This window comes from Branchiostoma floridae, chromosome 8 (genome assembly GCF_000003815.2).
Source record: "Branchiostoma floridae strain S238N-H82 chromosome 8, Bfl_VNyyK, whole genome shotgun sequence".
NCBI lineage: Eukaryota > Metazoa > Chordata > Leptocardii > Amphioxiformes > Branchiostomatidae > Branchiostoma > Branchiostoma floridae.
This window is the reverse complement of record NC_049986.1, coordinates 17030547-17056621: the sequence shown is the minus strand read 5'-3', so window position 1 is coordinate 17056621 and position 26075 is coordinate 17030547. Positions and strand designations below refer to the sequence as shown.

The 26075-nt window shown below is 39.0% G+C and overlaps 4 protein-coding genes across 6 annotated transcripts in view; 2 read left to right on the top strand and 2 right to left on the bottom strand.

Moving 5' to 3' along the window:
- LOC118420887 (60S ribosomal protein L35-like) overlaps nt 1-1316 on the bottom strand; it is a 6012-nt gene extending 4696 nt beyond the window's left edge. The window contains exon 1 of the mRNA XM_035827946.1: nt 1211-1316. Within this exon, the coding sequence (XP_035683839.1) occupies nt 1211-1213 (3 nt within the window). The 5' untranslated portion in view covers nt 1214-1316. The remainder of the gene's footprint in view (nt 1-1210) is intronic.
- Nucleotides 1317-1506: 190 nt separating this feature from the next.
- On the top strand, nt 1507-4245 carry LOC118420886 (actin-related protein 2/3 complex subunit 5-C-like). The gene is made up of 4 exons (XM_035827945.1): nt 1507-1769; nt 2270-2342; nt 2631-2810; nt 4111-4245. Exons 1-4 carry the CDS (start codon nt 1630-1632, stop codon nt 4171-4173), a joined length of 456 nt encoding a protein of 151 aa, XP_035683838.1. The 5' UTR covers nt 1507-1629; the 3' UTR covers nt 4174-4245.
- A 2857-nt stretch (nt 4246-7102) lies between these two features.
- LOC118420418 (FK506-binding protein-like) lies at nt 7103-9021 on the bottom strand. The gene is made up of 2 exons (XM_035827198.1): nt 8874-9021; nt 7103-8408 (listed from the first exon to the last, which is right to left on the bottom strand). Exon 2 carries the CDS (start codon nt 8395-8397, stop codon nt 7465-7467), a length of 933 nt encoding a protein of 310 aa, XP_035683091.1. The 5' UTR covers nt 8398-8408; nt 8874-9021; the 3' UTR covers nt 7103-7464.
- Nucleotides 9022-9125: 104 nt separating this feature from the next.
- LOC118420415 (golgin subfamily A member 1-like) lies at nt 9126-25955 on the top strand. Of its 3 annotated transcripts, XM_035827191.1 has the most exons (26): nt 9126-9311; nt 10613-10809; nt 12247-12331; nt 13007-13081; nt 13371-13468; nt 13656-13688; nt 14009-14137; nt 14746-14915; nt 15274-15385; nt 15863-15958; nt 16616-16744; nt 17293-17388; nt 17478-17576; nt 17707-17799; nt 18209-18361; nt 19886-19981; nt 20264-20353; nt 20574-20676; nt 20976-21082; nt 21227-21319; nt 22198-22308; nt 22455-22514; nt 22670-22729; nt 23208-23456; nt 23941-24027; nt 24525-25955. In XM_035827191.1, the coding sequence occupies exons 2-26, from the start codon at nt 10624-10626 to the stop codon at nt 24621-24623; spliced, it is 2709 nt and encodes a 902-aa protein (XP_035683084.1). In that variant the 5' UTR covers nt 9126-9311; nt 10613-10623; the 3' UTR covers nt 24624-25955. The 3 variants fall into 3 exon arrangements, with proteins under 3 accessions (XP_035683084.1, XP_035683083.1, XP_035683085.1); XM_035827190.1 differs by lacking the exon at nt 21227-21319 and having other exon boundaries at nt 9127-9311; nt 20976-21175; XM_035827192.1 differs by lacking the exons at nt 15863-15958; nt 21227-21319 and having other exon boundaries at nt 9127-9311; nt 20976-21175.
- Nucleotides 25956-26075: the final 120 nt, after the last annotated feature.

Here is a 26075-nt window from a genome sequence, read left to right as displayed (position 1 = left end):
GTTTTCTGGTGATCCCTTTGATCTGTCTTGTACTATTACGGTCCGGCAAATGCTTGACTTTGTCTTTTTTATCAAGTGATAATATCCATATCTTGTTAATAAACTATAGTCTGTGTAAACTGTCTTTGGCTGAGTTCATGTTAACTTTCGAAACGTGTTAGTTCCAGGATTAGTGTTAGTATTAGAGAGTTAGTGTTTAAGAGACAAAACGAACTTTTGAGAAAAACAGTGAAACAAATGAACACGAAATCAAACTCAACGGGAACAAAACGGATAAATCAATAGACAATTTAAGATAAATCGGTTCTTCCGTGACAGCACATCTCCATCCTCAAACTTTGACGGTATTGACGAACCTGAAGAACGGGAATACACGACATTAGTCATGATCAACATAATGCACTGGTCAACTAGCCACCGAAAGTGACAGTGGTTAAAAAAGCGGGCACCGTAAAATTATTAATTTCCCTGGTTTAAAAAAAATGTAACGTTAAAAGAAATATGTATGGTAATCAACAAAACAGCATCAACTCTGTAGCTCGTTTACTGATATCGACATATTCCTACATTATCCTGTTAATCGGGGCCTGACGCCTATCATGACCTCAAGTGACCTCCAGTCGGTGCGTGAAAACCGACACATTTCCGACATCTATCGGGCACGTATCGGAAGGCTGACGGGATCCGCGGGAAAACAATGGGCGGGCGCCATTGATTTGGCCTGATTTCTGGATTTCTGTCGGATCCAACGTCGGAAAATCTGAATGTGAAAATCCGACACAAATCTTACATAATTACGTTACCAACCCGTTAACAACCCGACTTCCCCGTGCACTGTGTACGGTACAGTTTAGTGCGATAACAAATATCCATGTCCAGGGTGTATTTTCACACGTCTTACAATAAGGTCGTCGGACTTGAAGAGATGGTTTTATAGTTGATCTATGGCTAGGTGTGTTTATAATGATGATAAGTCGGGGGTCTATATCGCGATACAAAATTATGTATGGGCATGTTGTGACCGATGCGATGCTTCAAAATGAACCTGAGATGATGTTCAATCTAAGTGATCAGAACGCGTAAGCGGCGAAAATACCATCGGCATTAGCGGGTAAAATATCTTAGCTTTCTATACACTGCGTACAAATACCAAAATCCCATTAGATATTGAAGATTGACGTGGATATCGGAAGAATAAATTTTTACCCACCATCTTGGATTTTCAGGATGGGAAAAAGAGGTCTCGCACAGGTCAAAATCTCGCGAGATCACAGGACTTACCTCAGTAGGCAGTAGAGTTACCCATTTCCCACATTGCCCCAACCTCGCTTCTCTGACAATTTTGTCTATTTTGTGAGCAACCAGATCGAGTTTCTATACTTCAATCGATATAGATACATATCTAGACTCTATGAACTATCCCTATATGTCTTATACAGCGTGTTTATATCCGTAAACGGCGAAGAAATTTGGGTACATAAAGTACATCTGTTTCTGAGGTGAACAGTAGAACGGGATTGAAAACGAGGCTCCACTTCCGCCATCCTAGAAAAAAACTGGGAGGTGCATGGTTCACACTTCTGAACTTTGGCAAGTTTCCGAAGGTTTGTCCTCATTTTATCTTAAGACATGTCGAAGAACACGGGAGCATCGAGGTTTAGGAAGGTCGACGTCGACGAGTTCGACGAAAACAAATACGTAGAAGACGTAGACGAGACGCCAACAGGCACCGGACCGAACGAACAGGAAGTGAACAGCCTACTTCAGCAATATCCTTCTGCATTTTTCTGAAGTTTTGTTAACGCTTACTGCATTCCGTACGTGCTTTAGGTCTGATAGAAAGTTGTTGGTGTAATTTTGAAGTTCGTGTTGTATTCTAGGGTGTGTAGTTGCTTTGTAGCGAAAGAAACACGATATCCGGTCGCGTGATTTCTGACAAAGTAAACATATTGGGGGAGGGGGGCGTTGGCTCCCTTCCTTACTTCCGTGGTTGATCATTCGATGATAACAACGTTTAATGATATTTATACAACAAAATGATAAATGCTTGGGTAGCTAGGTCCTGGAAGAAATGCTGAATGTGTAGATTAGGAGGTCAGTACTCATTACAGTCTGTAAGGTAAATTTCAGAAATAATTGTGATGACAGTCATTGTTGAGAATTTGACACACTTTTAAAACAGTTCTGCCCATGGTTTGCCTGTATATCCAGGCTGCAGCACTTAAAGTCTGAGTATTCTATTAGTATTGTTCCTTAACCAAGAGATTACAGGTGAGAATGTCGAAGCATTAAAAAGAGTGCTGTCTAACCCACCAACTGGAGGCAAGAACCAGGCAGAAAAGGTATGTTTTAATATTACTTATAAATTGGTTCCATGAGGTTTGCTGTTGGAATATTTGTATTGCTGCATAACAATTATGTACCATTGCCTATGCACTATAAGAAACCCATTTTTAAAAATAATTCATTTATTCGATATGTTGTCTTGTAAATCTAGCAGCTATGGACATGCAGCTTTTTATGGTAGTATCAGATTGATTTTGTGAAACTTTTTGTAGAAAATTTATAGATCTTGCATTTAGACTTGTAGTATATGTTAAACAATCTGTGTACGACTTCTTCAACTTCAGGACCAAGCAGGCCGTCTGGTTCTGAGGGTCCTTTTGACCTTTAAGAAGTCTGAAGTGGATAAAGGCATCAAGGCACTAGACAGCCAACAGCTGGACCTCCTGATGAAGTATATCTACAGAGGCTTCGCGAACCCAGCAGACGACAGTAGCAGTAGTGCACTTCTGATCTGGCATGAAAAGGTGGGATATTTCTTTTGTGTTGCATAACAGCTTAACCTCCTCATTGTGTAACACAACATGTTTGTATTGAACAGTAAAAGCTGCATGTATGGACAGATTTGTTTGACAGATTTGTTTGATGGCTGGTCACCATCTAGAATCAGCTGAGTCCTGTCCTCCGTAATATTGGGGTTCAAGCCACTGAAAAGTCTAACATCTTGACATTCAAGCGATCGCTTGTGAGAGCCACGTTTGTGAGATTTGACACCCAGTTCAATATCGACGTCCCCTGCTCTTGGTCCACATCTTGTGGGTGTGCCTCATGCTCTGCTTTAAGGCCACATTAGTATTATAATTAGCTTTTTACTCTGTACATAATGATATTTGATAATTTTGTTTACACATGTAATCAATTCTGTGTATAATTGTTTCCGAATTGTATATTCATGTCTACTGATTTTTGATGTCTAATGTTTATTGTTTAATTTGGTTTCGTATTGTTTTCTATTATCATTTCAGGTTTGGGAGGACAACTTGTAAAGGTGTTGATACACCTGTTTTGTCCTCCCTTCCACTTGTTTTTGCATGTGGTAAATTCAAATAAAGAAATAAAGAAATAAAGATCTACTCACGCTGTGAAGGACTCTACGCTTTTTGAAATTGTTGGGTCCTTTGCATGCTCGAACTGTAGCTCTCCTCAAACACAGGTTCTCATAAGTTGTCATCTAACTTATGTTGATTGGAAAACAGTCATTTTGTTCACCAAATGTGTACAGATTCATTCCTGCCTTTTCCTAAAAAAAAGACATTAATTTTTCATCCAATTGATAATCGGATGTTTGGATTAACACAGTAGTGAATTGATGCAGATGTTGGATGGTTATGTAAATACACTCATCTTTAGGCCACACCAATTTAATTTCTTGGTTCACGGATTCGCTCGCTCCTATTTTTTGGGAAAAAAAATAAAAATAAAAATTACCACTCAGCAAATTTTCACCACTAATGAAACCATTCACCAGCTTTCTGGTGTAGCAAATTGGCCATTATACTATAAGCTCCTTAAAGTGTGGGTACAGGTGCTGTTACTGTACAATAATAGTGTTTTTGTACTTTTTTCAAGCTGAAAACTTTTTTTCTTTATGTTTTGGATTAGCCATTACCTTTACCACAACCATTTTACAATTTTTATTTTTATTTTTATTTCGCCCTCTCGCTCCATATTTATTATGAAAAATCCGTGAACCAAGAAATTAAATTGGTGTGGCCTTAGACTTATTTGTCTGCTTTTTTCCAAATTTTCTACTCTTCTTATTCCCAGGCATATGCAGTTGGAGGACTTGGCTCAATAGTGCGTGTGTTGACTGACAGGAAAACAGTATGATGCACCAGGATCCCACCAATCATCACATCACATCTTCCACTCGATAATAATGTCTTTTAGTCATGGCATCCATTTTGTATCCCATGATTCATTTGGTAGCAAAGGCAGAGATTACACTATGTTTAACTGTATCATAGGAGAGAGCCCTTGTTCATGTGCAACTATTTGGTTATTAAGGTACTATTTGTATGAGCAAAGTCTCACTGTGGCCAGTAACCTACATAAAAGTAGAGGACTTCTATAAAGTCTTATGAGAACAGTAAATCCAATATTTCTAATAATATAGTTGCCTGGCAGTGTAAGGTGTTACACTATGCCAGATAGCAATTACTTAGCTTAAACAACTGGATATTATTTTGGTCAGACCTTTTAGATAACATCTGTTATATTTCCACTGATGAAAGATAATTAATGTTATCTGAAACGTCTTACTATTTCCAAAATCATATCCAAGTGCTTGACTAATTGCTATTTGGCGTATCTCATTACCTGGATGTCTAACCTTCATCGATGTGTTACACTATGCTAATTACCACACTTGACAACTCTTATGTTAAATTACTCAAACATACACATGTTCATGGTTAAATATCTGAAGACTGCAGTTCTTTTAGAATAAGCACTTGTATGATATAGATTTTTCAAGGTGGGATTGCTATGATTGGTTGAACAGTGTTGTAATCTTTGCACTTGGTTCCAATAATTAAAAGATGAGGTTATGGGATAGGTGCCCCTTATATGCAATGTACATTTTATGGTACTTTTGTACTAAGTAATTATGATAAGTACCCTTAAATGGTAGAATTATCCTATCAATCAATTGTGTATCTGTAATAAGATATCTTCTTTAGTGTATTATGATATATAAGATTCTATTAGCTGGGTTACATTTGATGATGTACTTAGTACATTTATTTGCTGATGAGGCATTCCCTATTGTTGAAGTAGGCCTACCATGCCATGAATTGACTTTTGCACTTAATGTGTTACATTGAAATTTGAATTGGTAAAAGGAGACACCAGTGACTCTTTTGATATACTGTCAGAATGGTGTTGTTTGAAATGATACAGGACAGTGTAAGGTCCTTTTGAAAGTATACTAGGTTCCTTAAATTTAAATCCAAAGCATGCCAAGATTCCCTTGTAGGGCTACATACCCAATACCTGTACCTGTACCCATAGCTGTAAACTTGTTTCGGTACAGGTCTGGACCTGTACATCTGGTGTACTAGTACCCGAACAAACTAAACCACTGGTAGACAACTGGTCGACTCGTCTCATAGATTACTATTTTGATAAATTTGGTGTTGAAAATTTTCAATAATTGCAATTTGGCTTGTTTTGATATTCACATATGTAAATTTCCAAGATGGCAATTTTATTACTGAAATACAGCAATACAGATAACTGAGCAAACTTTTGGCACATGTACCGGTGATGTATCTGTACCAGGTCCTGCATTTTTGTTTTGGTACACAGCCCTTTTCCCTAAAAAGCAGCAACCAAATCTTTTCTTGGATTTAGGGTATTATTCTATCTGATAGCAAGAGGTTTGTATGAGACTGTCAGGAATACTCTGTCTGTAAGGAAATCTATTTGTATCATCACAACAAAAACAAACGTAAAAGGAACTCATCAGCCTTGCACAATGATAAACATTATTTTCCTCTTTGACTTTTATGATCACTATTCATTCTAGATGTGTGCTGATGTGATCAAAAACATATAAGGCGGAATTTGCCTTTGTTAAGCTTGCCAGATTATACTATGTTAACACCTAATTGTATTACTTTTATTAAAGCTGCACTCTATTATATTCTAGGTCCATTAGTGGTCTGTTGAGATTTAAGACTTGTTTCTTGATGTTTTATAATCAGGTTTGTTATCCTGTGATTTTTTCGCTTTTGGATAATTACCAGTTGGTCAGTTAACACCTGTGCCAACCTACCAAATGTTTTGTGTAAAACTTTATTGCCAAGGAGTGGCAGAATGTGTAGCATAGATATCTATATGGTCCTTTTCACTACGTGCTATGACTTCAAACATTGGGGTACCGGTATTAGCTATAGCATAAAACAGTAAACATGTAAGCTACATGTCCATTATGCATGTAGAATTATTAGCATTATGCATTGCTTCAGTTTAAATTCCATGCCCTTTCACCTCCACCCCCATGACTTGCTGGAATTGTACCTCTACATCTTTTCTTGCTTTAAGAACAAAGTTTGCTTTGAAAGTGTAGTCTTTTGCATTTTACATGTTATTTGAACTGCACCAATATTTGTCACGGTACCATTTAACCATACCTAAGAAATCCACCATTCTTTGGTCTTTTAACTGACAGAAGTATAAACAAAACATTGCAGACCAAGTAAAACAATGCATGTGTGTTGAAAATCATGCCATACATTCTTTAATCATTATCCTCTTCAATCAATATCATTCAAAATTCACTTCATCCTTGTCTGACTATGAAGGAAATTTGTAGGTATAGTCATCATTGAGCATTTTGAATGGATTACCTCTACATTGGTTGGGTCTAGGTAAAGGTAATGTTGCGGACTGAACATTCCTACAAACTACTGATATTGATAAAGGTTGGCTGGAATACACTGGTGCTTATCCTGTTCAACAATGTGGTGTGGTGTTTTGTCCTTGTTGATTTTAAAACCTTGGGTACAAGCGGTGTTATGTAAAGTCAACTACGGAAAGTCCTCAACATAACACTGACACTGAGCCTTACATATATGTACCTAAATGAGTAACACATGTACACACTACCACCCAAAACACAAGCCTCTCCCCGAGACTCAGCTAATGAAAAAGAAAACAAAGAGAAATGAGAAAGGCAAAGGAGTTGAGAGAATGAGAGAGAAATTTTCAGACTGACCCTACTTGTAAAAAGGGGGAAGCAGTAAATGCCATGAAATTGATCCTTAAAAATGCTACATTTATTATCTGCAGAATAAATCTCTGAGGTTCCATGTGATCTCCAACATAGTGAGAAAGCACACACAATACATGGAAGACTCGGAATGAATACATTACTAGTAATGCACCATGTGTCAGTGGTTTGTAAGTTTGTGGACAAGTCGTTGGCTCCTTTGACCTTCAGACATACTTTATACAACTGTGTACCATGTACATATATACTTCGATACTATTTGATGCAATCTCCTTAGAGGGTGAATAGGTATGAGTATATATTCAGACATAATAATTCCTGTACAATTTGGAAAATGTTTGATACAAGAGATTCTTTAAACTTCAACATACCACAAGCCACATGGCTTATTTCACTGGCCCACCAAACATCTTGGCCATAGCTTTAGCATACTTCTCATCCTGGGCTTTTGATTTCTTCTCCAGGGTTTTTAATTGTTCGATTGTTGCCCTGTTTCCTGGTTCAATCTCCAGTGCCCTCTGCAAGTCCTCTCTTGCCTTATCAAACTCATTTATAGCAGTGTATGAACAGCCCCTTCTGTACAGTGCCTTCACTAGACTGGAGTCCAGTAACAGTGCCTTACTGCAGTTCTTGATCACAAAGTCATGTTGACTCATCTTCATCTGACAGGCTGCTAAGTTCTGATAACACGCTATCTTCAGGCTGTTATACGCTGCCTTCTGGTCCTCTGGAATGTTCTTTCCTAACATGACAAGAAGCTTGAGTGCTCGGGAATAGCGGCGGATGGCGGGACGGATCTTTGCCGCTTTGAAGCACTCTGTTCCCTTGTTCTTGTGGTGAGCAGCCGTGGCCAGTATGTCGTCAGCTCCCTGGTGCCACGGGTCGTCCTTACGGGTGAACTCTTTCAGCTCCAACTGGAACCTGATGGGGTCATCACCAGTGCCCATACCAACTGTTTCCTTAGCCACCTCCACCTCACACACCTCGGCTGCCTGCATAGTCTCAAAACAGGCATCCAGGACCTCGGAAATCTCTGTATCCCCTTCACCTAAAACTATCTCATTCTCCTCATACATTGGGTACCCTACAAGCCCTTGTTCCAGACCCTCGCTAACCAATGGTAGAATCTGAACAACACAGCTTGCACCCAGGTTAGGTGTTTCTATTCCTCTGCCTTTTTCTAAAATGTACTTTGCAAAGGACTGGTCCGGAGCTTGCCATCTTTTAGGATGTGTCACAGGATCTTTTGACTGTGATGTTGCGATTGCAACATCACTAGGTGTGGTTGTGACAGTGGGTGTGTCTTCCATGGTTACCATGATAGTGTGATCTGTAGAAATTGAGGAAATCAAAGTGAGTCATCAAAAATAAGTTGCAATATTCTGCCCAATTTGTTTCGCTATAAGAAGCTGTAGTTTCTTGAATGCAAAAATAAAAATTTGCTTTTCTCATTTCTGATCATACTCATGTTATCCTTTGAAAAAATGAATAAACTTTTTCCATCTATATATTTTTACCAGTAGTAGTAGGCAGTACTTTTGCAGCTCAGCTGCTGTCTTGTATGTGACATTAAAAACATTACATAGTAACAATAATATTCCTAAAAGGCATTGCAATTATTGGAGGTAAATTGCGCTACATTAAAAACTGCATATATTTTGTAACCTCCTTGTAAACACTAAGAATTGTATATTCAGCATATCGATATTGTTGTTACATGAGCCAAAATGACCGCAAACGGCTATGCATATCTTTTGCACAAAATAATACACGTTTGTAACATGAAACTACTTACGTGACTGATACCACGAGAATGATTTAAACGTTACATATTCAGCAAAAATATTGTATCAGCAACAACAGTACCGCCCTCCCCACTTGGATTTGTCAAACTCACGACCTCTGACCTCTTCATCACCTAACGCAACAGGGACAGAACGTCGTCATATTTTGTCACCAAGAAATAAATACTCACATATATAACTAGCATAATAAATTACATCTATGTTATTAAAGTTGATATTTTTGTTCATTTATCTTAATTTTTTTAGTTATTTTATAGTTCATAACTTCTTGAAGGGTTGGATGCGGTGCCCTCGCGACTGTCGGCTGCCAACAGGGCGGAAGTCGAAAATCAAAACATTCGCAGACGATAAAAAAACCCAAACAAATCGCGCTCAGAGAGAAACCTTGGACCTTTGTGCGTTTGGTCTAAGTCCTTGAGACTTTGATGGTGAGTATAGATTCTCTGAAATGTTTGTTTATTAGCGTGTCTTGGGTACATTTGACAGAACGCTATGTGGCGTGGGGAGGGGAGCAGAACGCTTTACCAACATGTCCTGATATTTGAGTTGAAAAAGAAGCATACACTAAAATATTGATCGTTTTTTTCCCCTGTACTATTATGCTATTCTAGTGTTGCAACTCATCCAACAAATGAAGCTTTAGATACAGTGGTTTCTATAATGCTTTATAATAAGTTCATATTATTTGTTTGAGAGAAACGTGAATTTTTAAAATCAACTTTACTATTAAAGGGGCTAAATTTCTATTCTATACCAAACAAGACTCTGAGTTGGCTAAAGAAAAAACATAAAAGGAAAGAGAATACACAGGGCTCGAAATACTGGGTGCATGTGCACCCAGGTGCACCCAAAATTGGAACTGTGCACCCAATTTTTTTCAGTGGGTGCACAGGGTGCACCCAAATATTTTCTTAGGTTTATGTATGGAAAGATATCAAGTATGCTAGTATACATCAGATTCTTGACATCTAAGTGTTAGAAAGATAACTGAAATGTCTGTCATGTTACTTGTAATTGTATAAGAATTTGATAGCTTGTAACTATGTTTTGTTGTTAGGTTTTCTTGACATTCTACTTAAATTTAAGTGGTGCACCCAAATTTTTTTTGGTGCACCCAATTTTTTAAGTTGGGTGCACCAGTGCACCCAATCCCAAAAATGAATTTCGAGCCCTGATACAGAAGAACTACAGCTGTGTTCTGGCTGCTCCATCTGTCTGACACATGGCCATGCCGACCATTGTATTCTGTCTGAAAAGTGGGACAGCCTATAAAATTATGTAACGTTAACATCTGCTTGGAAAATTCAGTCAAATCTTTGAAATTGTGTTTCTGAAAAGCCACAAATGCTTACATTGTTGCATTATAACATTGCAACTTTTATCCTAAGGAATCCAAAGTCCTCTACTATAATTAGTATAAATTGTGTGGCTAAAGTTACATATCATTATGTGGTCAACAGGTATTTGTTAGAAAGCTGGCAGACATGTGCACATCATTTCTATCCTGTCCTTATGATTAATATGAACCATGTGACACTGTCAGTTCCTCTTGCTTGTATTAAGTGTGTAGCTAATTGCAATGGTTGTACTTTGTGAAAAGCTTTGTGTGGGCTAGCTTTACCTCCATCTATACAAATGTACATACATGTATATCCAGTTTGATATCTATAACGTTATACGTGTAGTACATACTTGGATGTTTTTCATGATGTGTTTTTTCTGCATCCAGCTCTTGGCATCATGTTTGCCAAACTGAAGCAGAAGCTAGCAGAGGAGGAGGGGTCGAAGGTCATGCCTCCTGCGGAGGGCCGTAAAAGCTTCGGAACGCCCGGCCACGCCTCTCCGGTGGGGCATGCTGGGAGAGTGGGTAACGCTGGGGCCGGGATGTCCCCCAGTAGCAGCCAGACAGATTTAACCAAGGCTGTGGTGAGCATATTTTCAACAACGTCTGCATCATCTTGTTGTAAAGATTTTATATGCTGTCATGGCCTTAAGGGCATATTCAGGCACGACGCACCAGCCATACATGAGACATGGGTAGGAGAAACCTTGCATCCTTGGTCGGAAGTCCTCCTAGGAGACAGAAACTCCAAATAACAAACCTGCATATGCTGGGGCCATCTTACATGTGGCATGCAGTTCTGTCTCTGTGGAACTTTAAGTGCGCCAGTAGACGAGAGGATGGAGAAGGAAGTGTCTGACTCCTTCACCTTAAAAAGTCAAATACAGGCCATGCAAATGGCAAATAACTGTCTATCTACCATTGTCTTCCGAGACAGATGGATGCCAACACAAATGCTGCCATCTGTCTTAATACAGACTTTTCATTTGACGCCATCTGTACCATGTTGGATTACAGCGTACATCTGTAAACCACAGAAAGATGATACTGCTTAATCCAATTACCCGCCAACATGGTCATAGGAGGATTCAAATTATAATTAGTGCGAAGTCAATGAAAACCTTGTAGTTGTATAGTAAAACACAAGCTTGAATGTTGCACAGTGTATTATCCAGATACTCAACTGCAATAGGAAGTAGAAACAGTTTTCCTCTCAATATGCTTACATTGTATTTGATGACATCATGAAGCTTAATTGGACAATATCTCGTCATCCACATGTACCGGTACCAACTGTCTGACAACTGACACAGTTTCTTTATGAAAGGCCCTTAGTCTTACATGCTTTATAGAGATTTCCAATTTAGGGCAAGCTGTTACCAATTTGAGTATTGTTACCCATCACTGCCCATTTGTTCAGTGAAAAGACGTAGTCATTTTCCTTGTTGAAAGTAAAGTCAGAGATAATGGCATGGTACCAAGGGTTGTTGACCTTTCCCCATGTCAAAGTGCATTGACCTATGGTTGTTAGCATTTATGGCTTAACTGATATCTGGCTTAATGATTTGTGTCATTTGACAGTTCTTTTAGGCATACCAAATGGGATGGCAGTATCTCTACCTACATGCTTTGCTAAAATACACTAAACTTGAACCCATTGCCCTGATCATGAGGTCTGGTGGAACAATCAATACAGAGTGCCATTTACTGATTGGTTTCCCTGTGGATTAAATGGACCCACAACACTGATAACAAAGTACTCTAACATGAACAGCTACTGGATGATAAACATCTCAAACAAGGAAAATCCATTAAATTGAATGAGTTTCAAGGAATAGATTAATATTGTGATGGCAAGCCCAAGTCCAACCCACTTTTCTTGCATGTTATAAAGTACCCTGTGTATACCATACTAGAAACTCAGCAGCTAATTTTCATTCTTGTGTTGAACAAGCATACTATAGCTACTTTGTGTGGCATAGCTGGAGATGTAATTTGTTCTATGTTTCTCTGTATTGCAGACTAAGGATGCCACAAAGGAGGAAGTGTTGTCCATGCTGATCAGAAGAACGGATCAAGTCAGAAAACTAGAAGCCAAACTCAATGGTGAGTATTTAGTTATAGTCTAATGCTCTATTTATTTGGATAAAGCACCTAGGATCCTGTATATGTGTTTTCATGTTTATTTGTAACTGCAGGATGTTCAATCAGGATGTTTATAGTAGTTGTGTTTTGTGCAGAGAGGCTAACATTATCTAGGACAAAAATCAGTACATTGTAGTTACTATAACAGCTACGGTACTCTGTGTTATATGTATGTCAGATATGAAATATGGCTTGCAACTGGTATATAATATGTCCAGGATATGCCAAAAATGAGCTGTAAGGGGAGTGATAAATCAAGAAAAAAAGGATTACAAAAAGGGCAGGTATTCAAGATTTAAGCCAACTTTATTGGCTTGTCACAGTTAAAAACTGAACAAAAGCTGCACAGATTAAGAAAAATAACAGATATAACAGTAACTGTTATTTCACAGAATAATAATTGTTATCAAAATCCTCATCTATGGCACAAAATACTAATAACCATATTTGATTAGAAAATTAGTCAAATATTTCATTGGGTTGCCATATCTCATCAGGATAGTTGCCTTTGGGATCTTGAGTTTGTGTCCATGTCTGGTTCTTCATTAGAAAGGACGGGATTGTTATTGAATAGAAGAGCAAAGAAAACGTTCTGCAACAGTGATATTTTTACCTTTCTCAACTTCGTCTTTCCAGAGTACATATCATCACTGAAGGAAGTGACAAAGGCAAAAGACAAACTTGAACTGGCTCTGGAGAACACACAGGACAGTATGTCTACATGTACCTTTTGTTACAATTATTGTAGTGAGCTTTGCTATTTATAAATAGTAGACTACCAAAAGACAGCTCATTAACCACTGTCTTTAGAGAAGAAGTTAAACCCCTTAATTAGTAAATGTAGTACCTTATACTATAAGTCATTGTTCATTGTTCATTAGTGTTAGGTACTTCATTACTTTACCCTTACTTTGAGACTGCACATGTAATTAGCCTTCAGGCATGATTTTGCAAATTGAACAATTCACGGAACTGTTATTCAAATCTCTTTACTTTCCAGGTATGGCAAAAAAGATCCAGGATATGAATGAAAGCTACCAGGCTGAGCGCTCCAAGATGGCAGAAAATATGAACTTAGCTTTAGAGAAAAAAGATAAGGTGATCACCAGGTTCTTTCTTCAATAAATAGACCTCTGTGGAAGGAACTTGTATTGTATTTCGTTCAAATACAGTTAACTCATAAATAGGAATGTCTGACTCAAAATTTTACATGATGATCATAGTCTATCTTTTGCTACATTGTAAGAGTTTTCTGCCTAACTGTTTGTTTCTGTTCTATCCACAGGAAGTCAAAGAAGCAATTGAAGCAGCTGAGAAGGTAATTAAGTTAAGAAGAAAAGTACGTGGACAAACAACATGACTATACAAGTCTAAGTCACAGATTGTGCTAAATACTACTGAACATACTATCATACAGTCAATCCTGTACTGGTGACCACCACTGCATAAAGACCACCTGGCCAGATATTACAGTATCAGTCCTCAGAGTAGTCTTCTGTATCACCAGGTTTGACTGTATTGGCAAACATGTTTGTCTTTCTTGATCTTTAGTAAATGAAGATTGTGGTGATCATAATCAGGTAGGAGTTATCTTTACAATTCTAAGACATTGCATGACTGTTTTCTGCACACTGTCAGGAGAAGTCCGATCTGCAGAAGCAGGTGGCTCGGGCAGCAGAAACCACAGCTAAGCTGTACCAGCAGGAGGAGGATAAGGAGGAGCTGGAGGGCTTCCAGACTCAGGAGCTGGCCAAGGTCAAACACATGGTGAGATTTGATTGACAGGCTTGTTGGACAACATTCAATTCACATACAACAAACTAAGGAAATGAAAGAACACATGGTGAGATTTGATTGACAGGCTTGGTGGACAGCACTAAATTCATAGCACAATGCTAAACTTTCTTCCAACACAAAAGTACACATGAATGAAATTTTCTTCAAAATCAATACTGATTACCAATCAACATTTAATTCACATAACAAACAAAAGGAAGGAAGGAGAGGAAGATGGAGGTAATAAGAGAGAGACAATCAAAGAGAGTTTTTAAGTTTGGAAGAGCCTGGTCTGTATTGATCTTGAAGTGGTCTTTGAAAATTTGATCCGTGTATACCTTTGTGTTGGAAGAAAGCTTAGCATAGCACTATGATGCAAAAGAGAGTTAAAGTGAGAGTTATAGGTCCAGAGGTACATTGACTGAAGTTTCATTGATTGCCTTCAAGCAAATCTTGATAAAGATTGAAATTCAAGAGAAGTCAATTATGAAAGAAGAGAGGTTATATAAAAATGACAGACGTACAGTATATGAAATCCAGAGAAAGCAATACATTTTTGTATTTGCTTGATCCTTCATATATGACTTCCTTTCCAACAGTTGCTAAACAGTCAAGAAGAACTCAGTAGGTGCCAAGCAGAACTGCAGCAGAAGTCAGAAAAGATCACTAGCCTGGAAACACAGGCTGCTGAGGACGGCAGGAAAACACAGCAGTTTGAAGCTGAAGTAACCAGGTTAAAGGAAGAGCTGGAGACAGTGAAAAATGAAAGGTCTGAGATGAAAAAATTTTAACAACTTTTTCCTTGTGTGTTAAGTTAACTTTAACTTTAAGTTGAATAAGACCAAGAATGATAAAATATCACACTATGGTCTTGTGTAAAAGCACTAAACTGTTTCATGAACTTCAGAGTTATATGTTTTGCCTGTTTGAACATTTTTTTGTATTGTTGTTGTTTGCACAGTACAGGTATTTGTCCTTATCTGTATAGACTAACTGACAGTAGTAGGAATGTAAAATTAAATCGCATCATATATTTGTGATACATGTACATTTTAAAATGTACACATTTTACATTTTATGAATAAAATAGAAATGCAGTGATGTATAGCTATATTGTACATATACAGGGACACATGTAAAGTGGAGAAAAAGAAGTTGGATGAGTTAGCCAGGACAGTAGAGGACAACCATTCCACACTGGAGGACAACCTGCAATCTCTGAACAAACAGTTACAGGAGGTGGTAGAGTTTCACTTACTGTGAATGCCCTAAAGTTTCTGAGGATTTGATTTTGTGGCAGGGAGAAAATGGAGAGTTTGCAGTGGTTTTTAGTTTGCAGTTGAAACATTAGGTGGTAAAAGAAAGATCAAGAAATGCTGTGATTACAAGTTTGTAGTGAAGAGGTCTCAGAAAACACTGCACACATAAAACTCTTATAATCTGATAATTTTAAAATTATTTTGTAGCATGCCTGATAATTGTGCATGTCATAAATAGGTATAACAGATTATCAATTTGGGAAGTATTAAACAAGAATGAATTCAGCTAACAAATTCTTGTCATGGTAGGAAGGATAATATCAATAGTTAGGGGTAACTTGAATGTAGTCATTTGTGAAACTGGTGTACTAATATAATTATCATCTTGCACGTGGCTCTTTTCTACCTCTAAAACGCACACTTTCTCAATGGGGTGTTTTGCTGGTTTGGTTCTCAGCAAGTAGCCAACTACTCCAGCCTACAGCGTGTACACAATGAGCTCAAAGATGACTACGATGCTCTAAAGAGAACAAATGACGTTTTCAAACATAAGGTGATATTTTCCGAGTGTCTTTGCTTTAATTCTGTAACATCATGATGACAATGCTGCATGCTGTGTATGCTCTGCCCCTGCCTCTGACATTCCAACTTATGCTCCCATTTTTCCACTCCCAAATAACAAACCCTGGCTGTTCCCCTTACTTTTGCACGTAACATACAGTCCTGCAATCTACATATTTTTGTACATGCACACTGCATTTAATGATTAAGTATTAAAACTGAAATAATTTCATCCATGCACCCAGATGAATAATTCATTTAAACTGGTAATTATGCTACTCAGCTGCACATTGCCTACTGTCCAGGTGGCCACTATACAATTCAATAATAATTTTTCCTTTTACCAATCTAAATAAATACAAAACACACAAAATGAGTAAAGAGCAATCTAAACATTAAGTTGTGCTTAATGTATCTAGTTGCTAATCTGCATTTTTAGAATTGTATATGTTTGCATGCCTCTGGAGTTTTTAATCCATGAAAAGTGTCTTTTGACCACTAAAAGTTATAATACATATACTACATTGACATATGTACAGCATCAAAACCATACCTATAATCTTGGGAACAACATTAAGTAAATCATATCAAGATGCAGGGTTTTGTTGTCGTAAAATGTGACTGACTGAATTCGTGTGCTTGTCCCCAGTGCGAAACTCAGCTGGAGGAGAAGGATAATGAGATCCAGCATCTCCAGGAGAAAGTCTCCACATTAAACAGGAGGCAGGACCAGGAGGACATGTCTGGGGATGAGAAACTACAGGCTCTCATCGACGAGGTGGGTCTGATAAAGAAATGACAGATAGAGATAGGGAAGAGAAAGAAAGGGGGATGAACAGATGGATTGGTAGTGGGATGGTGGATGGATTTACAGATGGACAAATGCTCATTGTCAGATGCATTAGTGGATGAAGGGATGGATGTATGGATTGAGGGACCGATGGACGGTTGGATTGACAGATGGAGAGGGAAAAAATAAAGGGGGAAGAGAGGACGGACGGATGGATGGATTGGTGGAGGGATGTATGTATGTATGTATGGATTTACAGATGGACAAATGCACAGATGCATTCATTATTTAGTGGATGAATGAATGGATGTATAGAGGGACAAATGGATGGATTTACAGATGGACAAATGCACCGATGCTTTATTGGATGAAGGGATGAATTGAAGGACCAATGGATGGATGGACTGATGGATAGCTTGTCTTACCCTGACCGGCTATTTGTTGAAATACGTCCGCTGTTTCTGCTTGGCTGATATCATGATACACAGTCATACATTCTATCTTTGATTATGATTTTGTTTTGTGGACCTATTCAGAGAAAACAGCTGGAGTTGAGACTAGAGGAGGCTCGTCAGCAGCTGACAGACATCAAGAGTAACTGGAGCGAGAAAATCAACAGCCTTGAACTACAGGTGAGTACTTCATAGGCTACTGGCACAATCATCACATTCATGTTCTGATACTATGTCTTTAGAATCTAATCTATGTCTTGTGTCTGCAGATTGCCAACCTGAATACAAAGATGGCAGAAGACAGTGCAGAGTTGACAAGAACTGAGAAAGAAGCAGAATTGCAAAGAGCAGCTTTCCAAAAGAAGGTAACCTTAATAGTTGGAGTAGTGTTATCAAAGTTTAATTTGATTTGTCTTTATTATGGAGAATGAAAAGCCTCTTGATATAAAATACAGAAATCTAAAAAGCTTAACATGTTTTGTATGTTTGTTCCAGATGTCAGAGTTAGAAACTAAACTACTGGAGTCAGAAAAGCAGGCAGCAGACAATGAAAGATTAGCGAGTGAGAGACAAGAACAGATAGACCAACAGGTATTTGATATCTTATTTACATTGTGTTTTAACTATGTGATATTGAAATATTCAGTGAGAGATTGCTGAAGGCCTTCATAATAGTTTACTAGCATATTTTTTTTTAAACAGGAGGAAAATTTCTGTTGTGATAATTGATATTATATGATAGAGGAGAAAATAGCAGTTGCAACACTATACATGCACTATGAGGATGTACTATAATAACAAGATAGCTTTAGTTTGACTGACATTGACTGTCTTTAAACTTTTGACATGACAAGCTGAACCTAAGTTAGCCTGTGTTACACAATCTTTCACTGTTGAGCTGTTTGTGCCTTCTCTCCCAAGTGGAAAGGTTCTAGAACCTAGATTTAGTTGGGATGAACTTTAGCATGTCAAGAAGAAGACGTTTGTTGTCTTCCTGTAGAAAACACAACATGGCACAGAACTGAGCAGGGCTCAACAACAGGCTGCAGACACACAGAGGCACTTACAGGACAAGGTCAACACTCTGGAACAGAAGGTCACAGAACTGGAGACAGCCAGGGAATTTGACAAGACTAACTCACAACACAAACTGGTCAGTAGTGTGCAGTTCCTACTACTGGAAAAGAATTGACTCATGAAAATTTTTTTGGGCTCTGTATGTGTGTGCATACATGAATGTACAATGTTTGTGCAGCAGTGACTTAAAAACCTATGGATAGTGTGGTGATGTCTGTCATGTGGGTAGGTGTTATGTGGGTAGGTGTTATTTTGACTCGATCGATAGGAAGGTTATGCTCGCTGTTCTCCGCCACTACGGCATCCCGCTCACAATTGTCAATGCCATTAATGTTCTTTATAACAACTCCAAAAGCGCTGTTATGGTGGATGGTAACATCTCTGACCCATTTCAAGTCACCACAGGAGTATTGCAGGGTGATGTCCTTGCTCCCTTCTTGTTCATTGTGCTCATCGACTTTCTGATGAGAAGATCGACAGAAGATATTGACTCTGGCATAGTTACTCACCCTCGTCAGTCTAGAAGATATCCCGCTAGGATTTTAAACGACATGGACTTTGCTGACGATATCGCCTTGCTAGAGTCTTCCATCCCCAAAGCACAAGAACAACTTAACAGAACTGCTGCTGCAGGGACACAACTGGGCCTGGTCATCAGCGTCCCTAAAACTGAGTACATGACCATCAACTGCAGCCCGCAGCCACCACTGGAGGTGTACGGCCAGCCAATCAAAAATGTAACCAACTTTAGATACCTGGGTAGCATGATGGCATCCAGTAAAAACGATCTCACTAGGCGAAGGGCTCTTGCATGGACTGCCTTCTGGAAACTGCAAAAGATCTGGAGTAGTACTTCACTTCCCACCTCCACAAAAATCAAGCTCTTTAATGTTACCTGTGTGCCAGTGCTTTTATACGGATGTGAATCTTGGGTACCGTCGTCTGACATGGAGAATAAGATAAACTCGTTTGCTACATCATGCTACAGAATCATGTTAAACATTAAGCGTCTCCAGCGTGTTAGCAACAGTGAGATATACAGAGTGACAAACACCCAGCCTCTCATCTGCAAAGTCAGGCAACGCCAATTACGCTTCATTGGACATGCTCTTAGAATGCCTTTAGAAGAGCCTCTGCGGACTTATGCCTTGTATGTCCCTTCCCACGGCAAACGACGCCCCGGTCGTCAGAAGACGAACTACCTGACGTATATACAAAACCTGCTGGGGGACGCGGAGGGCGACCTGAACCCCACTGCTATAGCTGTATTGGCTGCCGACAGACTGAGGTGGAATAGAATCGTGACCGACTGCACAGCAGCCGACTGATGATGATGATGATGATGTTATGGGCACAAAATTTGTGCCTCCTAGGGGCTAACCTCGGTACTGCTGCTACTGAAGTTTTTTTGTATCTTTTGTCCTTGACACGCTGTGGTCTTGAGTTTTGGGGAAGATAGCTTTTATGTTGGGAAAAACTGGTGCACCTGTGTAGGTTTGGGATCCCTAGCAAGTTTTGTTTGATATCAGGACCTCCATGTGCATGTAAGAATTTTTATGCGGAGTAGACTAGACTCAGTTTGCTGTGTTGCCCATTCCAGACCCAGTTAGAGAACCTGAAAGAAGAGTACTTGGAGAAAGAGCTTGAGGTGGAGCATCAGATGAGCAGGTTGGAGGAGGAGAAAGAGCAGCTCAAGGTCAGTAGAGAGCCTGTCAGACCAGCAGCAGTAGTTGTAAGTATGATGTAGTATACTTGCTGTTTAATATACAAAGGAGCTTTCTTATACATGGCCATCTGGTAGCAGCCATAGCAGGCTCTCTGGTGCCTTTTTTCTGTCTTTTTTTGCTCATCATGCACTCATTATACACTGGCCATTTGGCACACGTCAGTACTAGTTATTATTTGCAGCTAATGTAATGTTCCAGTTTCAAATACATGTAGGATCATAACAATGAAGCCTGTTGTACATTATCTTCAGGTGGAGGTAAGCAGACATGAAAAGGAGAATCTGCAGCTGGCCCATGCTCTGGAAGATGCCAAGATTCTTTCTGAGGACCTAAAAAAACAAGTAGGTTTGCAGCTTGTTTAAAGCTGTTAGATAGTGAACATAGAGACTACTAGATACTAACAAGATGTAGTGATAATTCAATTGTGATCATAAGCTAAGTAAGTAAAGTAGATACCCTATACTAGTCTATGATAACTTTTCCTTTATACTTTTATAGGTTCATTTTTCTTTTGCTGTTTGTTGAGTATGCTGACTATGGAAAACATTTTTTCCAATACAGATGTCATCAAGGGACGGGGAGTTGTCTTCCCTGAAAGAACAGGTGACTGAACTGGAAACCACAACAAGTGAGACTGAAGAACAGCTAAGGGATGTTTCAAAAGGTAAATATGAAGAACTGTAAACTCCCTATTTTCAGATTGTACATTTATTCTCCTCGGTGTTGGATACTTTGGGAGATTTCCAAGATAGGGAGAGTTTAATAAGACCTAGGAGACACTGTAAAATTTACCTTGAAAATTACAACTAATCTTTAAAAAATGGATTCAACACCCATAACAGAGTCATAAGATCTGACTACTAACCCTGAGCACCATTCTCCATAGTTGCTTGTGGTCACTACGGAGGATGGTACTTTTTAACTGCCATTTCTTATTACAATATTACACTTGTATTTGTCCAGAGGGTGACCACCTGCGGTACCTGGTGTCCAGTCTGGAGCTGGAGAATAACGTGATCCCTGACCTTCAGCAGCGGCTGGAGGAGCTGGAGCTGCAGACTGACCGGCAGCTGGGCACCATCAGGGACCAGGAGACCACCATCACCTCCCTGGGGGAGACCCTCGCGGTCAGGGAGGCAGAACTGGCCGAGGCACAGGAGCAGGTTAGTCTGTTATCCTGTTCGGTTAGTTAGAATACAACACAGTGTATCACCCAGGGCACCATCAGGGACCAGGAGACCACCATCACCTCCCTGGGGGAGACACTCGCGGTCAGGGAGGCAGAACTGGCCGAGGCACAGGAGCAGGTTAGTGCAGTTATCCTGTACGGTCAATATAGAATACAACACAGTGTATCACCCAGGGCACCATCAGGGACCAGGAGACCACCATCACCTCCCTGGGGGAGACCCTCGCGGTCAGGGAGGCAGAACTGGCCGAGGCACAGGAGCAGGTCAGTCAGTTATCATGTACGGTTAGTAATAAATTAGAATACAACACGGTGTATCACCCAGGGTTCCATCAGGGACCAGGAGACCACCATCACCTCCCTGGGGGAGACCCTCGCGGTCAGGGAGGCAGAGCTGGCCGAGGCACAGGAGCAGGTCAGTTCAGACCACACCAATGTCATTTGTTTGTTCTCGGATTTTGAATGTATAAAAAGGACTAGATGCTTAACTTGAAAAATATAATAAAAACAAAGTCTGCAGATTTATTGCCTTGGGGCACACGGTTTTATGATGTGAATACTGAGTCATACTTAATTTTTCCTCCCTGCCCTTGCCTTTATGATGTCCACTTGCTATGTTTTTGTTTTTAAAAAATCCAAGAACCAACAAATCAAGTAAGTGTGGCCTCAGTTATCATGTGCAGTCAAACCTGTGAACACTTAAGGGACACAAAGAATGGTCTCAATAGACAGGTGGCCACTCAGTAGAGATTCCATGTACATTGCAACCTGTCAAGTCAAATTTTATTGCACAACACTTTTAAAACCTGTGAACACTTAAGGGAGGTTGAGAAATAGTCTCAGTAGACAGATGGTCAAAGGGAGTTACTTAGTACATACTTGCAAGTACATTCATGTAAAATTTTTGAGAAGTCTTTAAATTAGATCTGTTAATAGAGGGAATCTTTGATGCTTCAGTCAATGGTAATAACATTTTACATTTTTGTGACTTACCAGTCAAGAAGTCTTGAAGATGCTGCAGAGACAGACAGGAGGAGAAGAGAAGACAGGAAGGATGTCTGTGTGTCTACAGCAGACGATGAGGAGGGGAGGGAAGAAGATCCCAAGGTAAAGTCTTATTTAAGACTTTTACTTGTAACAGTGACATGGCTAAGGTACCATAGTATTACCTAGCACATCTATGAATATGATTGTATATGAAATGGCAGATCCCAATGTAAGGCAAATGTTGATGCCTTGAATCCTTTTTCCAGGTTCTAGAATTAAGAAAAGAAGTCACAGATCTAGAGGAACAGTTAGCAGATAAAAACAAGGTGAGTTAAGTTGATAATGTGATTATGACATATCTGCTAACTTAACAATATTGCAAGATTTAGATATAGAAATAAGGTATGAAATTGCTGCATTTTATTAAGTCTTCTAACTTTCCCATTTGCAAAGTTGAATAATCTTTTATCTTCTACTCTAGACAATAAAGATGCAGCAACAAAGATTAGGGGACCTCAAGAAAACACTTCAGAGAGAATTGGTAAGTACAGTTTGTCATAAATGGCCTACAATTCATACACCAACTTCTATAAATTAACACAAACTGACACTGTGTGTTTAGAGATGTGGAGATATTTTAGTTGTGTGTTCTTGTTATTAGATAAGGAATAATGTAAAGATTGAAAGAGAAAGTGCTATTGCAGCTACATGTTGGTATGAAATGTGCATATTTTGACACCTAAAGCTAAAAATGAATGGGAATGAAACAGTAAGACGTGGTGATCTTTGAAGTTGAAGAAATCATGAAGAATTGTTCACTTGAATTGTCACAATATAGAATAAGAATTCTGTTTTAAAATTTTATCTTGAACATAAATGTTAGAAATATGTAAATTTCCATTGCCTATGTAATGCTTTCTGTCTTATATGTTGACCCTCAAACATCAGCAGTACTGCCTCAAGGGTCAGGGTAATGTCTTGTTCCATTTTGGAATAAATTCTGTTTGTCTTTCCTATAGAAAATCACACCAGTTGATGGTGACACCCCTGAGCTGAGAGACCTTCCCAAGGAGCGAGACCCTCTAGTCGTTCCTCAGGGTGCAACAGCTGGTGCTGCCATGGCAACGGTCAAGCCGTTCCCGTCCCACCCCAACCTGGGCATGCCCGACCCCCTCATGCCTGCTATCATGGACATAGACGAGAACGAGATCAACTTCAGGTACCTCAAACATGTGGTGCTGAGGTTTGTGGCCAGTAGGGACCATGAGGTGAGTGAGAAAGAGTTTGTTTATTCTTTGTATGGTTTATTCTTTCGTATCATTCCATCATATATTCATCCTTTTGATAAACAGTACTTAATGACTATCAAATTGAATGAAATGAACTTTCCAGTCACATGTTCTGTGCATACATCTAGCTAGGTTAGCTCCATTAGCAAGGGCAGAATGGACTCCCCCTCCCCAAAGTGGTTTCCAGACATTTCATCACCAAGTTGTTATGGCAACCAGAAGACAAGGAATCTTAATCTTATCCTCAGTAACCATATAGTGCTAACAAAAGAAGATTGAAGGATTTTAGATTTTACAGATGATGGCAAAACTTTTTGGCTTTGAAATGTCCCGTTACTCCCTAGTCAAGTTGCACAGTAATTCTTTAAGGTATTAGACATCTGGTAAGGGTTCGTAGGGTTAACAATAAATGCCATATCTAACTGTCATTAACATTCTGATTGAAACCCCACCATGTCTGCAGGCGTACCAGCTGGTGAGAGCTGTGTCCATGCTGCTCAAGTTCACTCCTGAGGAGGAGAGGATGGTCAAGGACATGATCCAGTACAAGGTCAGTAGAAGGGCAAAGTTTAAAGTTTAAAGGTTATGGGTCACAGTAGAAAAGAATTAGTTTTTTGTATGATACCGTATACATGTACATGATGGGCATTATTGTAAGGATCAAGGTTGGCACAATATCCTTTCTCAAGGTTAAGAGTGATGTCATTAAGTTTTGCTCTTACAAGAAGGAATTCAGTTGGCAGTGGTTTTGAGTTCGTGGTAACGCCACATACTGTAGTGACATGCTGTAATAAAAAATTGTTAATAGTGGTTTTAAGTTCATGGTGAAGTGGCCACCATGAACTCAAAACCACTGCAAACACTTTCCATTACTGTAGTTATAAGACTTTGTATTATGGTGCTACAGTACTGCGAACTCAAAACCACTGGGTACATTTACAGTTACAGTACAGTGATAGTAATATAGGAATATCGTATTGAGTGCAGGCCTCTGATGAAGCATCGCGCCTCTCACATGTTTCTTTCCATACAACCCTTTGCTTCCAGATGTCGTGGTTTGGCACAAAACCAACAGCTGTCATCAGACCATCTGTCATTTCTGCTTCTCCCCAGTCCAAGGGCCTGCCTGGGCCCAACTTTTCATAGCTGCCTGTGAGAGCTGTGGATCTCCAGAACATAGTTCCTTATTCCCAAACTTTTTGTACACAAACCTTTAAGTCAGACAGCAAAATAAAACATAGCCAAATGTTTTGCCATCAGCCTGGTAGGAAACAGTGAAGTTCAACTTGTTTCATTTCTTTGATGTTTGGATGAGTCCACTAGCCAAGTCTTTCAAAGATGTATTAAGCTTGTTACTGGCTGTTGAAAGGGTCTTTGGAATGAGGAAAAGATAGATGAAAACCTGTAGATATTTCTAAAGCATTAATGCAAATGAACAGCTTCATTCATGTACATACAAATATTAACTAACATATTGTGCAAGTACATTTAGATAAGGTTATATTGAGTGTTGGAAGATAAAAGTCTGAGGCTTTGGGGTCTTCTTAGAACTTTGGTGCCATGATCCAAAATTATAAATGTTCACAAAGAATTCTCAATGAGCCTAAAGTTCCTCTTAGTACTAAGAAATGAAAGAGCAAGTTATATTCAATTTGGTTCCTTGCTTGCCAAATTTATATTTTGCCTTCTTATGAAATTTAATGTTCTAGTGTAGCTGTAAAGAAAAATTTGGCACACAATAGAATTGTAAAAACTCTGTAAGGGTTCATTACTTCTTAATATGTTTATATGTGGGAAGCATTCTCTGGGTATTTAAGGAATTACACCAATACAGCAATCTCAGGGATATGCATGGTACATGTATTTCATAGGTTCAAACTTACTCAGTGTATTTCATAGGTTTGAACTTTCTCAGTAGGACTTTCTCATGTCTAGGTCATGATACTGTAACACTATCCCTGCTTAACCATGCTGTGAAGACTAAGAACTAATGTACAGGGGCTAGCCCTTGGCAACTGAAATATGATGATTAAGTTACTGTTGTTGTTGTTTTTGTCTGAGTATCACAGTTGGACATTGTGTACCTGGGCCAGTAATACATTTTGCCCAAATGGATATTAAGATTTTGTGTAATATTGTGTTGAAAGACATCAACCATCGTGACATGCACTAGAAGTACACAGTATGATTATTTTTTAGGCAATTACTTTAATACTTTCCTGCATGTAAGAAAATATGTTTAATAGGTGACTCATGCAATTATGTGTAGTTTTAAATTATGTTTGTGTATTCTATAAAATGTATCTATAGAACCAGTGCAATATTGATATCTTGGCGTTTTGTTGTAATACATAGCTGGTGTTAAGTTTGACATTACATAGAACTGAATGTGGGACTTCAACTCTTTGGATGTAAAAATTTCACATGGTTGTAAAATGCTTTTAGTAATACCAATGCAGCCCCTCCTGCTAGGTTCCTTAGCTTATGTTTGAACAATTATATGCTGTAACATGTAAACGTTAACCACTGTGTAATTTATCATATTGGAGCAAGGACGTTATGTATTATTGCAGGTATTACCTTTTATTCAACTTTTAC

Excerpts from the sequence above, each read along its gene's own strand:
- LOC118420418 (XM_035827198.1), bottom strand. The coding sequence starts at position 8,397 with ATGGTAACCATGGAAGACACACCCACTGTCACAACCACACCTAGTGAT.
- LOC118420886 (XM_035827945.1), top strand. The coding sequence starts at position 1,630 with ATGTCGAAGAACACGGGAGCATCGAGGTTTAGGAAGGTCGACGTCGAC. Across the intron at positions 2,343-2,630 it reads GCAAGAACCAGGCAGAAAAG|GACCAAGCAGGCCGTCTGGT; the intron begins GTATGTTTTAAT and ends CTTCAACTTCAG. Across the intron at positions 2,811-4,110 it reads TTCTGATCTGGCATGAAAAG|GCATATGCAGTTGGAGGACT; the intron begins GTGGGATATTTC and ends TCTTATTCCCAG.
- LOC118420415 (XM_035827191.1), top strand. The coding sequence starts at position 10,624 with ATGTTTGCCAAACTGAAGCAGAAGCTAGCAGAGGAGGAGGGGTCGAAG. Across the intron at positions 13,469-13,655 it reads CTTTAGAGAAAAAAGATAAG|GAAGTCAAAGAAGCAATTGA; the intron begins GTGATCACCAGG and ends TTCTATCCACAG. Across the intron at positions 17,577-17,706 it reads CAGCTTTCCAAAAGAAGGTA|TCAGAGTTAGAAACTAAACT; the intron begins ACCTTAATAGTT and ends TTGTTCCAGATG.